The 16,355-nt window shown below is 44.0% G+C and overlaps 1 protein-coding gene and 1 pseudogene across 1 annotated transcript; one reads left to right on the plus strand and one right to left on the minus strand.

Annotated features, from left to right (window-relative positions):
- Positions 1–2,176: 2,176 nt before the first annotated feature.
- Positions 2,177–5,072, minus strand: LOC116086232 (annotated as a pseudogene).
- Positions 5,073–6,802: 1,730 nt separating this feature from the next.
- On the plus strand, positions 6,803–9,072 carry LOC116086299. Its single transcript, XM_031364621.1, has one exon. The coding sequence runs from the start codon at positions 6,880–6,882 to the stop codon at positions 8,254–8,256; it is 1,377 nt and encodes a 458-aa protein (XP_031220481.1). The 5' UTR covers positions 6,803–6,879; the 3' UTR covers positions 8,257–9,072.
- The last annotated feature ends 7,283 nt before the right edge of the window (positions 9,073–16,355 follow it).

Here is a 16,355-nt window from a genome sequence, read left to right on the forward strand (position 1 = left end):
AAATGTGTGTATCCAGGAATATGGTGCACATTTTTAATCCTAATACTTGGGAGGCAGAGGGAGATGGATGGATCTCTGTGAGTTTAAGGCCAGCCTGGTCTACATAGCGAGTTCCAGGACAGCCAGGGCTATACAGAGAGACCTTGTCTTGAAGAACAAGAAAAAGGATGAGGAAGAGGAGAAAGAACAGAGAGAGAGAGAAAGAGAGAGAGAGAGAGAGAGAGAGAACCTAAGAAGTGCTGATCAAGGTATAATTTCCATCGTTCTTGGTTCTATCAGTGGATAAATTGAACTAAGAGAAATCTTTCTGGAAAGCAATTCCTTCTTTGGCTGACATCACTTTGGCTTTTGTCTTCCTCCAGGGTGGATTCCTGGAGAATGTTTAATTGTTTGGGGCTTATTGTTTCAATAATCCCACCAATGTATTTAAATAAATGCCTTGATTTAACTTTGTTTCACATTGGGATGCTATTGGGGGAGCAACATGAATCTGTTTACAGGCTATAGTCAATCATTTTTGGATAAAAATAAAATATCTGTCATTTCCTTGAATTTAGGAACTTTTAACATTTTACTGTAAAGATTTTCAAGCACAAAGACAAGTTGAATTGCTCAGAAAACATCTATATCCATTTTGCCCCTCTATATAGCCATCCGATTTTCTTTTTTTTCTTTTCTTTTCTTTTTTTTTTTTTTTTTTTTTTTTTTTTTTTTTTTTTTTTTTTTGGTCTAGGCAAGACATGCACATGTGCACAGATCCATGTATGCACACGCACACATTTTACATATGCATGTCACAGCAGGAATGTGAAGATTAGAGAACGACTTTGTGAGGTCAGTTCTCTCCTTCCCCTTGATGTGGAGGTTTCAGAGATTGAACTCCAGTCTTCAACTTGCACACCTGCTGAGAAATAAATTTCTTTTGGATATGCACGTCACTGCTGCTTCAGCTGGAGCAGTCTAGCTGCAAAGCTGTTTGGCAAACACAGTGATGACCACACTTGTGGGGGTCAGGTGAGCAGATCAATAAGTAGGGGTGGGCAGGGAGGTCTCCTGGACAGCTTTTTATGCCAGTATTCACAAGGGGAAGCATCCTTTGGTGGAAGATTTTCCCCACAATATTCCCTTTCCTAAGAAGTAATTCTACTAGGTCCACCATGCTCTGCATCTCCTCTCCCCCAGCCATAATTGGCTTAGCTGTAAGTGGACCTCTGCTTCCTGGCCTCCCCCTTCTTCCCCCCTCCTCTTCTTTCTTCTCCACATCATCTTGCTTGAAGATTGAACCCAGGACTATGTGCATAGTAGGCAAGCACTGTAACAACTAAGGTCTGCTCCTACCCGATTTTCTTTTTGAGACAGGGCTTCTCTCCAGCCCTGCTGTTGTGGAACTCACCATGTAGACCAATCTGGCCTGAAACTCACAGAAGCCTGCCTTTGCCTCTTGAGTGTTGGGATTAAAAGTACGACTCCTGGGGGCTGGAGAGATGGCTGTGGGTAAGAGCACCGACTGCTCTACTGAAGGTCCTGGGTTCAAAATCCCAGCAACCACATGATGGCTCACAACCATCCATAATGAGATCTGATGTCTTCTTCTGGTGGTGTCTGAAGACAGCTACAGTGTACTTACATATAATAAATAAATCTTTAAAAAATAAAGTATGACTCCCATCCCTCAACCTCCATTTTCTCAAGTCAACAACTTTTCCAAAAATCAGTTATGTCAGGCAGTGGTGACACATGCCTTTAATCCCAGCACTTGGGAGGCAGAGGCAGGCAGATTTCTGAGTTCAAGGACAGCCTGGTCTACAGAGTGAGTTCCAGGACAGCCTGGGCTACACAGAGAAACCCTATCTTGAAAAATCAAGCTTTTCAGTTACAAGCTTCATAGAAAAAAGGGTATGGGTCAGGCTTGTTTTTTTGTTTGTTTGTTTATTTTGGTTTAGATTTAGTTATTTATGTATATGAGTACACTGTAGCTGTCTTCAGACACACCAGAAGAGGGCATCATATCCCATTACATATGGTTGTGAGCCACCACGAGGTTGCTGGGAATTGAACTCAGGACCTTTGGAAGAGCAGTCATTGCTCTTAACAGCTAAGCCATCTCTCCAGGCCCATCCCCCCACCTTTTTTTTTAAAGAGAAGTAAATTTTCATTTATTTCTATCTTTTTCAAACTAAGCTGGCTGACTTGGTTGATTTGGGGACTCTTCCTTAGCTTCAGCCTTGGCTGGGGCGGCAGCAGCAGCAGCAGCAGAAGCAGCAGAAGCAGTGGTGGTGGAGGCAGCCACAGGGGCAGAAACCACGAATGCAGATGGATCAGCCTGGAAGGCTTCGATCTTTTCAGCAAGTGGGAATGTGTACTCAATATCTGCAGACAAAGCCAGGATCTGCTTGTACGCATTGATGATGGAGTGTGGCACCAAGGCAACAGTCGGGTACCCAATCTGCAGACCCATTGCAGACACCTCTAGGAATCGAGAATGCAGGGTCTGCTCTGTGATGTCCAGCACTTCCAGGTTATAAATGCTGTGTGATCAGCCCAAAGGAAAAGGGAGAGATGTTCAGCATGTTCAGTACTGTGGCTTCACTGGCTCCTACCTTGTCTCTAGTTTTTATCAGCTGCACATCACTCAGAATTTCAGTGGTGCCTCTGGAGATTTTAGTGATAACGCCTAAAGCTTGGAAGAAAGAGGTCTTCTCAGACCACAGACCAGTGTTCTGAGCTGGCACGGTGACCTCCCATGGGGTGATGGCACCAGCTAGAGCAGCACCTGGCACTTTATTGGCCAGCAGCTTGGCCCTAATCTCAGTGAGGTCCTCCTTGTTGAAAATGAAGCCCATGTTCCCCGCATGTGAGACAACAGTTTCTCTAAAGCTGGGGTGTTTTCCAGATGCCCCCTGATGGTGTTCTTACCCAGCAACACCACAGTGTTCCCTCGAAGGGACATGCAGATCTACTGCATCTGCTAAGAGCCCACATAGTCCACTTCCACAATGAAGCATTTTGGGTAATCATCCAAAAGTTAGATGATCTTAAGGAAGTACTTGGAATTCCAGGTTAGTGCGTCTTCCCTGGGCTGGTTGGCTAACAAGCTCCACAGTAGTGGGGTTACAAGTGTGTGCTAGCACAATGGCCTTTTACACTGGTGCTGGGGATTAAACCAGGTCCTCACACTTACACAGCAAACATTGTATCCACTGAACTATCCCCCAAGTGGTTGGTTTATTTTAAGGTTTAGTTTTATCATTTCATTTATGTGTGTCTTTGTCAGTGTATGTCACATGTGAAGCAGAGCTCTTGGAAGCCAGAAGAGAATGTCTGGACTGCTGAGCTATTTCCAAGCTCATGTTTATTGTTCTTTAAGACTGGGTCTCATGTAGCTCTATTTTGTAAATACTTTTTTTTTAACTCTGATCCTTGTGCCTTCTTCACCTCCAGACCACAGCTATGTCTAAACTGTGGACCACAATCCCATAAAGGCTAATATAACTGAATGTGGTGGGGGGAGTCAAAAAAAGAAGCAACAGTAAAATGCTTCTAAACACAAAAGAACCAAAAATTAATTCAAAAACAAGGAGATAAGGAATCCAAGGTATCTCTTGAAGTGTCAGTCATAGAGAATCACACTTTGCTGCAAGTTTTCATTCTGAGCTCAGGATAAGTGCATTGTGCAGTGTGCATGCTATTACACGAGCACGCCATCCCAGGCTGCCTACAACACCTTAGCTCAGATTGACACTATTGTATGTTAAGAACTATAGTGTCTCTGTTGTATGCAGTTTTCTGCTCTTATAGAAACGTAATGGTTTAATTAATGTGAACAGAGACTTTCATCATTTTCCTCAGCATGGAAAGTACCAAATCAATAAGTCTTTGTTACAATGTCTGATTTTTTTTTTTTCTTTACAGAGGGACTCACTATGTCTCCCTTACCTTTCCTGTATTTATGTTTTAGCAGGCCTCAGACTCAGAAATCTATATGCTTCTGTCTTCCCAGTGCTGAGATTAAATACCACACATGGTTATAAGGTTTGTTTGTTTTATTTACTCTGGCTTTGCAGGACAGGGTTTCTCTCTGTGTGTAGCCCTGGCTGTCTTGGAACTTGACCTGTAGACCAGGTTGGACTCAGAGTCAGAGATCTGCCTGCCTCTGCCTCCCAAGTGCTAGGATTAAAGTCATGAGCCACCACTGCCCTGCTTGATTGCTTAATTTTTAAAACCGCTATAAGGGCCTGTGGGATGACTCAGCAGCTGTTTGCTGTTAAGTCTGACAGCCATGTGATCCCAGGACTCACACGGGAGAAGTATAAGTTGCCTTCTGACGTCCATAGGTGAGCCCTTATACTCCTCCTCCCAAACAAATGTGGAAATGTATGTAAAAGGATGTGTATCCATCTGATGAACATGCCAATTTACTTTTGTCTAATGAATGGTAAAATTCTATGTATACTAAAGCATTGTTTAAAGAGCAGGGCATGATGGCTATGTCCATAATTCGAGCACTTTGGAAGTGGAGACAGGAGGATCAAGTCATCCTCAGTCATATAGTAAATTCAAGGCCAGACTGCGCTACAATGAAACCATCTCAACCATCTCAAAATAAAACATTAAACCCTTGTTTTAAAATAAATTTATTTATAAGTGTTTGACTTGTATACTTGTTTTATACACACACACACACACACACACACACACACACACACACACGACTATATACCTACAGTCACATAATTTCTCACACATAAAGGGGTCCTAAATGGAAATGGCTTAAAAGATTCTGGTAGAGAGCAATAGTAAGCACTTCTCAGTAGAGCAACCTATAGTGGCCATGTCCCAGCCTCCTTATAGGCACCTGTTCTCTCATTTACAGAAGGGGAGATCAAAGCTAAGGGAGGTTAAAGATCTCTACTCAGGTCAGAAACTCAAATTTAAGCCTTCCTAATTCCAGGAGTATAGAGATTTGCCTCAGGTTAAACTGGGCTAATTTCAAAGGATCTGAGAAAGGATAACTCCAGCTTATTACCTTTCGACTGGTATGGTGCTGCACCCTGTATCATTAGGCAGTTCATTCTGGTTGCCAACTCTTGTAGCCAAAGGGGAGAGATTTATTTTCATCTGGAGGTCAGAGAGCAATGTCAGTTCTTTCTTACCATCACGTGGCTCCTGGAGATTGGACTCAGGTTGTCAGGTTTAATGTCAAGTCTTTAACTACTGAGCAATCGTCCCCATCTGCTACTCATATTTATGTTTATAACTTAAACTTTAAATTACAAAATAAAATCCTGCAACTATTTTGAAAAATGTCAAGCCTAGGGCTGGAGAGATGGCTCAGCGGGCAAGAGCATCGACTACTCTTCCAAAGGTCCTGAGTTCAAATCCCAGCAACCACATGGTAGCTTACAACCAGCCATAATGAGATCTGGCACCCTCTTCTGGTGCACCTGAAGACAGCTACAGTGTCTTATACATATAGTAATAAATAAATCTTAAAAAAAAGTCAAGCTTAAAGAACACAGGAAAGAACTGAACAATGAACACCTATACTTATTTCATCTATATTCTATAATTATGAACATTTGCCACATTGCTTTCTCTAGTTATCTTTATACTTTATTAACTTTTTATTCATTGACAATTTTGTACATGTATTTCTTGACTATATCCACTTCCAACTTCCTGGACCCACTTTCAGGTCTTTTTATTTTCATTCATTCATTTTGACACAGGTCTCACAGTGTATAGTCCTGGTTGGCCTGAAATTCTCAAGGTAGGACAGGCTGACTTCCAACTCATAGAGATCTGCTTGCTTCTGCTTCTTGGGTGCTGGGATTAAAGTCCTGCACTATCATGTCTGACCCTTTTAAAAATATTTTAATAAACCTTTCTGTCCAATTAGTATTGCTTATAAGCTCAGGCACAAGTAGGGACAACCTATCAGTTCTTTATACCTTTTTAACTTTCTGTCTTTTTTTTTTTTTTTTTTTTTTTTTTTTTTTTTTTTTTTTTTTTTTTTTTTTGAGACAGACAGGGTTTCTCTGTGTAGCCCCGGCTGTCCTGGAACTCACTCTGTAGACCAGGCTGGCCTTGAACTCAGAAATCCGCCTGCCTCTGCCTCCCAAGTGCTGGCATTAAAGGCGTGCGCCACCACCGCCCGGCTTTTCTATTTTTTTGAAAATATTTAAGAGTAGTTTTCTCCAAGTGTGGTGGCGTAAGTAAATATGGCCTGACCTACAGGCCTATTTTAAATGTACCAGATGTTTTAAAATCCATTTTAGCGAGTGCGCAAACACACAAAAAGGCCAGCCCTCAAAACACCTTTTTCTCCTTTCAGCCTACCCTCTCCCTCCCAACCTCTACAATACATGGGGAAAAACTGGAGCGATGGAGTCTATTAGGTCCTAGGGTAAGTTTATCAGCAGTTACCAGAGAAGATAGGAGTTCAGACGTAACAACACTAGATCCTAATTGCACCTGAGGCCAAGCTTCATTCAGGCTGTAGCGGAAAGTTACACGAAAAGAGGCTTTGCGGTTAGCTCTCCCCCAAGATCTCACCCTCCCCGGAGAAGATTCTCGCCCTAGGTACCGCTAGTTTCATTGTCATAAATTCTTCACGTTACACCTGAGGATCCCCGACTGAGACAAACTACCGGCGAAGGCGAGCACTGCGCAAGTGCAGAAGGTTCAGCAGGTCGTTATGCGCACGCGCAGCTTCCTTGATCCGCTGGAGTTTCCTGGTGTGCAGAACGCGGCTTCCCGCCCCGCCCCGCCCCGCCCCGCCCCGCCCCGCCCCGCCCCTTGCGTTGCTATGGAGAGTGGCTAAAGCCCGCCTGTGGCAGCGCCCTGGGCCTGCGTCCTCGGGCTGGGTTTGCGTGGACGATGTTGAGCCTCACAGAGCTTCCGCAAAAGAGCGCAGACTTGGCGGAGATACGGTCCGGGCCCCTGGGTCGCTGCAGTCACTTTTTTTGGCTGGGCGTCGCCTTCGACGCGGTGGGTGTGGCAGTGCTGTTCACTGGCGTCTTTGCCAACTTGTTGTTCTACGATATGTTGCTCTATTTGGGTTCCATCATCATCTTCGTCAGTCTCCTGTGGTGGATCTCCTGGTACACCGGCAACATCGAGGCGCTCCCGGAAGAAGCCCTGAGGGGGAATTCTTCCCGCGAGGGCGGGGTGCACCGTAGCGGCAGCTATCGCTTCTCGCTGACCCTCAGGAACGTCTCTAACACCTTTCAGCGGATCCGCAGGCGGCGGCGGCGGCGACTCCACCCGCGGGTCGTCCAGGGAATCAGTAGCATCAGCACCGACCCTGGCCAGCTAGAAAGGAACTGCGACGCCAGAACCGCGGGTGGCAGAGCGTTGTTCCGTCCAGCGAAGCCTGAGTCTGTTCTGAACCAGTTTAGCGGAGTCCAAGCCTCCAAGAGCCTGCCTCTGGTCCTTGTCCATACCCCTCTTTCCATTTGTACTTCTAGGAGCCAACCTGTATTTTCGGTGACTTCGCAGAGCTACCCTCTGGCGTCTGACAGCAATTCTCGGATGGCTTTGTCCTCTACAGGGGTGCCTGTGGATTCTCATCCTCAGCAGCGCTCTAACATCAGTGTGGCCTCTCAGATCTACCCTCTGGAACGGGCAGAAAGTCAGAGCCACCTCCTGGTGCCTGTGTCCTCTGAAAGTTTCTCTGTGATCTCTCAGAGCCACCCCCAGTTCTCTGACAGCTATGTGTCTATGTCTGTGGACCATCACTCTCTGGAGTGCTCTAAGATCAGTGTGGCCTCTCAGACATACCCTCTGGAACGGGTAGAAAGTCAGAGCAACCTCCTGGTGATCCCTGACAATTTATCTATGGTACCCATGATCTCTCAGAGTCTAATCCAGCCCTCTGTATCCTCTGAAAGCTGTGTGCCTGTGGACCTTCACTCTCAGGGGCGCTCTAAGATCAGTGTGGCCTCTGAGATCTACCCTCTGGAACGGGTAGAAAGCCAGAGCCACCTTCTAGTGCCCGTGCCCTCTGAAAGTTTCCCTATGGTACCCATAACCTCTCAGAGCCAAATCCAGGGATCTCTAGCCCAACAAAGTCATCTCCAGAATCTTCCTCCTGCCTCTCAAACTCCTGAAACTGACAAAGATTCTAAGAGCCAAACTTTGGCCCACAGGGTTCCTGTAGTGCCACCTGGGTTTGCCCAGACTCAGCTCCCTCCGGCTTCTTTAGCCCAGATTTCTCAAAGTCCTTCACCTGTCCAGAAGGTTTCTAAGAACTAAAGTGCTGAAGCTTTGGAGACTCTCCCAGCACCCAGCTTGAAACTAACTCAGGAGCTACCTTACCCTTTATTACCTGTCTCTGAGGCCACACATTCAGACACTCAGTAGTATGACCGTTCTGGAAACCCTTCAGCCTTGGGGACAGTGAGGAAAATCACCCTTTCTAATAGGAATCAGACACTAGCCATTTGAATGTCTACTAAGGTCTTTGCCAAGTAAGTGGCTTGAAAGAAAAGTTACCAACATTATTACCCTTTTTATTGTTAATGTTCTAGTGGCTTTTTCAGTTCCTGTAGTGGGAACAAAGTGGCCTTGGACTTCAGGGATTAGCAGTTTTGATGTTTTTGAGACCAGTTCTTTGAGTAGTTGAGACCTAAGGTTTTGACTACTTTATTGGATAATGAAATCTCCTTTTGTTTAAGGTTAGAGGAGGGAGCCAGAGGAATGTCATTCTTTTAGGAAGCTATAACATCTGGAGATGGGTGGAAGATTTAGATTCTGTAAGGGTTCCCTTGGAAGAAGACAGTTTTAATTTGTACAGGGACTTAAAGCTAAATGACACTGGGGAAGTTATTTCTTTTTAATATATTTGACTTTTGTCAGAGAGGCTAACTTTTATTGGAGTCAGTGCCCTTCCAAATGCCCCTATAAAGCTTCAAGGCAAAACCTGTTCCCAGCTAGACATTAATAATCTTCATATTCATACACTTTTCAGTGAGTCACTTCTACTTAATGCCAAATGATATTAATTTCCTGTTTACAACAGTGATAGTTGCTGTTTAAATTTATCATCTAAATAAAACATTTTGTACAATGTAAAGGTAAACATTGAATGAATAAGAAAAGTTGGGTGACTCTAAAGTGAAAATGTTGGATCTGAGCTAGCTAGTTTACTTTCTCTTCTCCTCTCCTCCTCTCTCTTCTTTTTTTACTGGTTTGTATTTTGTTGTTGCTGGCTTTTTTTTTTTTTTTAGATAAGGTCTTCCTATATAGCCTTGGCTGGTGGTTTGGAATTCTCAATGTAGACCAGGTTGATCTATGTAGACTAGGTTGATCTATGTAGATCAGGCTGGCCTCGAACTCATTAGAGATCTGTCTGTCTTTGCCTTCCAAACCCTGGGATAAAATGTATGCCCTTTCTATTAACAGAGACCTCCGTAGACCAGGCTGGTCTCAGACCCTTATCCTCTTCCTTCTACTTCCAGAGTGGAAGGATTATAAGTATGCACTGCCACCTCCACCTAAGCTTTCTTTTTCTTTGCCTTTTTTTTTCTGTGATGGGGTGTGTGTAGGGTCTGATACCCTTGCACAGAAGAGGACATATGATCCTCTGGAAATGGAATTAGACAGCTGTGAGCCTCCATGTAAGTGCTGGGAATCAAACCTGGGTCCTCTGGAAGAGCAGCCTGTGCTCTTAACTGGGCATCCATCTCTCCAGCCCCATAAATATATTTGTGTATATGTATATATATATATATATATATATATATATTACATTTAGTTCAATAATGGAAAGAACTGAATATTAGACAGCAGTTATTATTTTCTTACAAATTTCTCCAACACTCCTTTAAGAAATGTATGTTTTTTTCTCTAAAAATAAACACATATATTCTGTGAATGTTTTGTTATTTTGAGATAAGAGTCTCTACTTAGCCTTGGGTATTGTACTGGCTGGTTTTGTGTGTCAACATGACACAGGCTGGAGTTATCACAGAGAAAGGAGCTTCAATTGAAGAAATGCCTCCATAAGATCCAGCTGTGGGGCATTTTCTCAATTGGTGATCAAGTAGGTAGGGCCCCTTGTGGGTGGTGCTATCCCTGGGCTGGAAGTCTTGGGTTCTATAAGAGAGCAGGCTGAGCAAGCCAGGAGAAGTAAGCCAGTAAGGAACATCCCTCCATGGCCTCTGCATCAGCTCCTGCTTCCTGACCTGCTTGAGTTCCTGTTCTGACTTCCTTTGGTGATCAACAGCAATGTGGAAGTAAGCTGAATAAACCCTTTCCTCCCCAACTTGATTCTTGGTCATGATGTTTGTGCAGGAATAGAAACCCTGACTAAGACAAATTGGTACCAACATTGTGGGGAATTCCTGTGACAACGTGACCATGTTTTGGGGAGAACTGTGGAAGGACTTTGGAACTTTGAGCTAGAAGAGCCACTGGTTGATAAGAACTCTGTAGGAGCTTAGAAGATCATGTTGAGAACAGTGTAGAAGATGGAGGCCTGGCTTGTGAAATTTCAGAGGGAAGATTAAATACTCTTATCAGGGCCATGTTTTTTTGTGAAGATTCTGTGGTTTTGGTTAGCTGGGGCTGAAGAATCAGCTGTGATTAACAAGATACCAGAACTACCAAAGCAAAACTTTGCATTATTGGGACTATTGATGCTGGTTAGCTGGAGCTAAGAAATTAGTGGTGATTAAGAAGACACCAGCATCACTGAGGTGACATCTTCTGGGAAGCGTTTTCTGAGAGCACAAAGAGGCTGTGCTCCAGAGATAGCCTAGGTTGTACCTTGTGCTGCAGCAGGACTTGGTAATGTGTAAGAGTCACCCAGGTGGTACTAGTTTTGAAGGCATGAAATGGTCATGAAGAGCAGCTGAGGCTCAGCACAGTGAGAGGCCATGGAAGGCCGTTGGAGAAGGGGCAGCCTCAGTTTGCAACTGATGGCCCAGGACTCATGCAAAGGAATTGAGGCTTGGCACCATGAAGACAGCCTATGAGAGGCTATTGGTAAAGCCTAGTTACAGCGAAAGACAGCAGTGTTTTGGGAATGCCAGTACCATGCAATGACCACCAAGAACAGCAGCAGCAGTGGAGTACAGGCATCTGGAGCCTAGAAGACAAGATGTGTGCTACAAAGGGCAGAGCTGGAGAAGTGACCAAAGCCTTTAGAGGAGCCCAGAAGGTCGTGAGTTGGATCCCAGACGTTGGTTTTGCTTTTGATTGTGACCGTGCCCTGATATTTTTCCCTCTTGAAGGAAGAAAGTATCTTAGTGGAGCCCACAGTTAAGAGACCTTGAATTTTAAAAGATATTGGACATTTTAAATTGATTGAACTTTTAATATGTAAAGACTGTGGAATGTTAGATCTTGGGGATGAATAAGAAAGTAAGGGTTGAGGCTTAATAGTGATGTGTTTGTGTGTCAAGTTGACAACGGGTCAATTGCACTGGCTGGTTTTGTGTGCCAACTTGACACAGGCTGGAGTTATCACAGAGAAAGGAGATTCAATTGGGGAAATGCCTCCATGAGATCCAGCTGTGGGGCATTTTCTCAATTAGTGATCAAGAGGGTAGGGCCCCTTGTGGGTGGTGCCATCCCTGGGCTGGAAGTCTTGGGTTCTATAAGAGAGCAGGCTGAGCAAGCCATGGGAAGCAAGCCAGTAAGGAACATCTCTCCATGGCCTCTGCATCAGCGCTTGCTTCTTGAGCTGCTGGAGTTCCAGTCCTGACTTCCTCTGGTGATCAACAGCAATGTGGAAGTAAGCTGAATAAACCCTTTCCTCCCCAACTTGCTTCTTGGTCATGATGTTTGTGCAGGAATAGAAACCCTGACTAAGACAGATATCCTGGAACTCACTGTGTAGACCAAACTGGCCTGGAACTCACTATGCAGACCAGACTGGGCTTGAACTCACAGAGTTCTATAAATCTTTACAGGCATTTTGGCTACTTGGATTTTATACAGCTTGAACAACTGAATTCCATAAATGAATATAATATTTAATTTATAAGTAAATATGTTTATAAATATATAAAATATATCCAATGACTTATGTTTCTATTAAAAGAGAGAGAAGCTGGGCATGGTAACACATGCCTATAATCGTAGCATTTGGGATGCAGAGGCAGGATGGTTGTTGAAAGTTCAAAGTCAATCAATGCAACCTGTCTCAAAAAAGCCAAAAATTAAAAAGTAGGGGGCTTGGGCCCTAGTGGAGTGGCTCAGTGACAGTGCTTGCTTGCCTGATACAATATTGTGTACATGTGTGTGCATGCATGCATGTGTGCATGTATAAAACTATATATGAGCAAAACTAATTTTAGAAGGGAAAGGATGGGTTGGATGTGGTGGTGCACACCTATAATCTCAGCATTCCTGAGGTAGAGGAAGACATCATCTCTATAATTTGGAGGCATCCTTGTCTACAAAAGCAAGTTCTAGGCCAGCCAGGGCTACATAGTGAGACCTTGTCTCAAAAACAGAAGAAAAACAGAATTTAATGTGTTGCAGAATTTTCCCTGTCCAATTACATTAGGACAGCAGGAAACCTGTGATTGGACAGGGAAAAGGGAGGCAGAGCTAAGAGTTGCAGAGACAGAGTCTCAGAGGGAGAAGGGAGAGGGCCAAGATGGAGACAGATCTGAACTAGTGTGGCTTTAACCAGCCACAGGTAGTTATGATATCATAAGGTTAGAATAATTGGGATAAAGCTCTTATCATTGTCAGTTGGTTCTGAAATTATTGTATTGGCATCTTGTAAATTGAAATTTATTGATACATAAATCTGATTGGTTAATTATAAGCTTCAAGAGTTTTGTTCCTACCAGGTAGATAGGTATTGTGGTGGCTGACCATGGGGTGGATGGACGGTCATTGTATGGCAGCTAGAGGAACTTGGGAGTGCAGGCCCTGCCAGAGAGTTGGCAGGTAGACACAGAGCTGGTGGCACTGAGAGTTGCTGGCACATGTGCTGGAACATGCCGGTCCTTCTTAAATATTTTCCACAACATTGGTGTTACTTCAAAAGACCATTTCCAGCCTCCTTTCTTCTTTGATGTAGTTCCTATTATCTTAGAGATTAGACACTAAATACCAGGGACAAGGTAAACATGAGAATAAAAAGATGGGGATCTTGTCAACAGAAAGTTTATAGTCTTTGTTCTCCGAATCCAAACAATAGTTATGAAGATGCTTGAAGGTCAGCCTTTTGACAGGAGGAGCCTCTAATGCCCTTTAAATAATTGGTTCATTGGCCAAACATTGGTATTCTTTCTAGCAGGTGCCAGGCATTGTAGTAAGTACTGGTGAGTTGGTACTATATTTGGATGCCCTACTTTTCAAGGATTTCCCACCTATCAGGAGGCATAGACACTGAAATAACTCCTACAGTGAAATACAGGGCACAGTATACAGTATGTAATATAGTGTAATGCAGCCACTGTATACGGTGCATACAGTATGCAAGACGGTGTAATACATTAGAACATCAGTGAGGGCTGTGAGGGTGTTTGAAATGGATCCAAAAGTAGATGTTCATTGGTGAAGACTGTGGATGAAAACATGGGAAAAGTGAAAAGGTTCTTTAAAAAAGTATAGAAGAGGGCCTGGAGAGCTTAGCAGTTAAGAGGGCTTGGTGCTCTTCCAGGGGACCCAAATTTAGTTCAAACACCCGTATTGGGCGGAATCCAATGTCTATAACTCTATTTACAGAGAGTGAGATGCCCTCTTCTGGCCTTTGTGGGCACAAACACGGGACATAGCATATGTACAAATACACATATACATAAATAAAATCTTAAAAAAAAAACTGTGTTTTGTTTTGTTTTGTTTTTTTCCCTTGGGCCAGGGAACAGTGGGCACATATCTTTATTCCAAACACAGGGGAGGCAGAGTTAGAGTTTTGGTTTAACAAAACAAAACAAAACGAAAAAAGGAAAGAAAGGGGGGAAAAAACTTGTTGTTGCAGTTACATTAGGGTGTCTTTATTCAAGCTCAAGCTTGGGCCACACCACCATCTCTCACACCAGAGAATGGGAAGGGGGAGCCCTAAGGTTATTTTCAGGCAAGCATTTATAGAGAGAAGAAGAGGGTATCTAGCTTGGCACACATCTGATTGGGGGCCATTATATCTCTTAACATAATTGGCTGGTGCTGGGAGCCAAACCATAAACTAAATTTCTGCTTTTTTTCTGATTAGTGGTTGTTAGGAATGAAGTGCCAAGGTCAGGCTTATAACTTGGGGTGTGTGTGTGTGTATGTGCAGATTTGTTGGGGAATAACCTGGAAGCTGATGCTAGACACAGATCTTGTTGGGGAGGGGGTAGTCTGGAAACTGGTGCTAGGTACTGACTTGTTTGTTAACTTGAGTTCAACCTTAGGTCAGATTTCTTTTTTTTTTTTTTTGGTTTTTCAAGACAGGGTTTCTCTGTGTAGCCCTGGCTGTCCTGGAACTCACTCTGTAGACCAGGCTGGCCTCGAACTCAGAAATCCGCCTGCCTCTACCTCCCACGTGCTGGGATTAAAGGCGTGCGCCACCACTGCCCGTCTTTTCTTTTCTTTTTTTCTTATTTGGTTTTTTTGAGACAGGGTTTCTCTGTGTAGCCCTGGCTGTTCTGGAACTCACTCTGTAGACCAGGCTGGCCTTGAACTCAGAAATCTGCCTGGTTAGGTCAGGTTTCTAAAATGGAGTCTGAACCCAAAAGATTTGGTTTCTCACTGTTCTAACTCTGCCTCTCAACTCTACTGTACTGCTTTGTACAAACTCTACCATATCCGTGTACTGTACTCTCTTCCTCCTGTACTGTCTGTCTGTCCCTTAAGTAGCTTCTCTTCTATCTTCTAGTGAGAGATGGGCATATCCTATTCTGTGAAATCTTTCTCTGGTCACTTTTTCTGGCACTCAATTAGACATCACTTAAGCCAGGAAGTGGTGGCACACGCCTTTAATCACAGCACTTGGGAGGCAGAGGCAGGCAGATTTCTGAGTCAGTCAACAGAGTGAGTTCCAGGACAGCCAGGGCTATTACAGAGAAACCTTGTCTCGAAAAACAAAACAAAAACAAAAAAATTAGACATCACTTAACAACTTTGGTCCTTTCTTCTACAAACTACCTTTAACTTCATTGTTTGGAACTAAAGGTGAGTATGAAAGGTGTGTCTGTCTTTCAGCCAGATGGATTAAAGATATGTGCAAAAGACTGAGCCACATCCTAACTAGAAGCAGTTCAATTTTGCTTTTTGTTTGTTTGTTTGTTTTGTTTTTGAGACAGGGTTTCTTTGTGTATCCCTGACTGTCCTGGAACTCACTCTGTAGACCAGGCTGGCCTCGAACTCAGAAATCCACCTGCCTCTGCTTCCCAGGTGCTGGGATTAAAGGCGTGCGCCACCACCGCCTGGCAGTTCAAATATTCTATAGCAAGGAAACTTTCTCTGGCTGGGAAACCCCTGAAGGCCTTTTCTTTGCTGTTTTGTTTTTCTTGGAGACAGTAGTTTGCTATGTAGCTCTCTAGAGTACACTTGAACTCGAGATTACCCTGCTTCTACACCTTTGGGAGTTCAATCAAGGCAAATATGGTAAGTAAAGTAAGTTCCAGGCTAGCCAGGGCTATACACTGACACCTTTTCTCAAAAAAAAAAAAAAAAACCTACTTCAGCCTCTTGAATGTTGAGATGACAGGCATTGTTACCTTGTGTAGTTTCTGCTTGGAGTTAACAGACAGTTGAGAGCCATTTGATGTAGGTATAGGGAACAGAACTTGAGTCCTCTGGAAGAACAGCAAGTGATTTTAACCACTATGCCATTTCTCTGAGGCTCTTTTTTTCTTTTGAGAGAATCTCATGTAGATCAGGCTGGCCTCAAGTTCTGTATTTAGCCAAAGATGACCTTGAACTTCTCATCCTTTCAGTCTCCAGCCTGCTGAGTGCTGGGTTTATAGGTTTCACTACACTAGATTTGTGCAGTGCTGGGAATGGAACTCAAGACACTCTTCATACAAGGTGAGCAGTCTACTAACAGATCTATCCCCAGCTTCTTTGCAGAATTTTTAGTAGGGTTGAGTTGTATTTGTAGCTTGCAGTTCTACCTGTGGCTGATTGTGAAGTAATGTCAACATGCAAATAACTAAGATGAATTGCTATCTCAGGATCAGAGGTGAGGACACCATCCATACAAAACCTAGGTGTCCCAACACCAGGAGTAACTGGGACCAGCGGGACCAGGCACACAGGAACTCAGCCAGCAGAGTGGCTGGGTTGTTTCCGGTCTCTCTGGGCTCCTGTCCTGAGCAGACCTTGGGCCCAGGCTCCCCAGTCAGTCCCACAACACCCAGAGGAAGCTCCACTCTCAGGTGATCTAACAAGCCCAGGATCACAGG

This window comes from Mastomys coucha, unplaced genomic scaffold (assembly GCF_008632895.1).
Source record: "Mastomys coucha isolate ucsf_1 unplaced genomic scaffold, UCSF_Mcou_1 pScaffold12, whole genome shotgun sequence".
In the NCBI taxonomy this organism is placed as follows: Eukaryota; Metazoa; Chordata; class Mammalia; order Rodentia; family Muridae; genus Mastomys; species Mastomys coucha.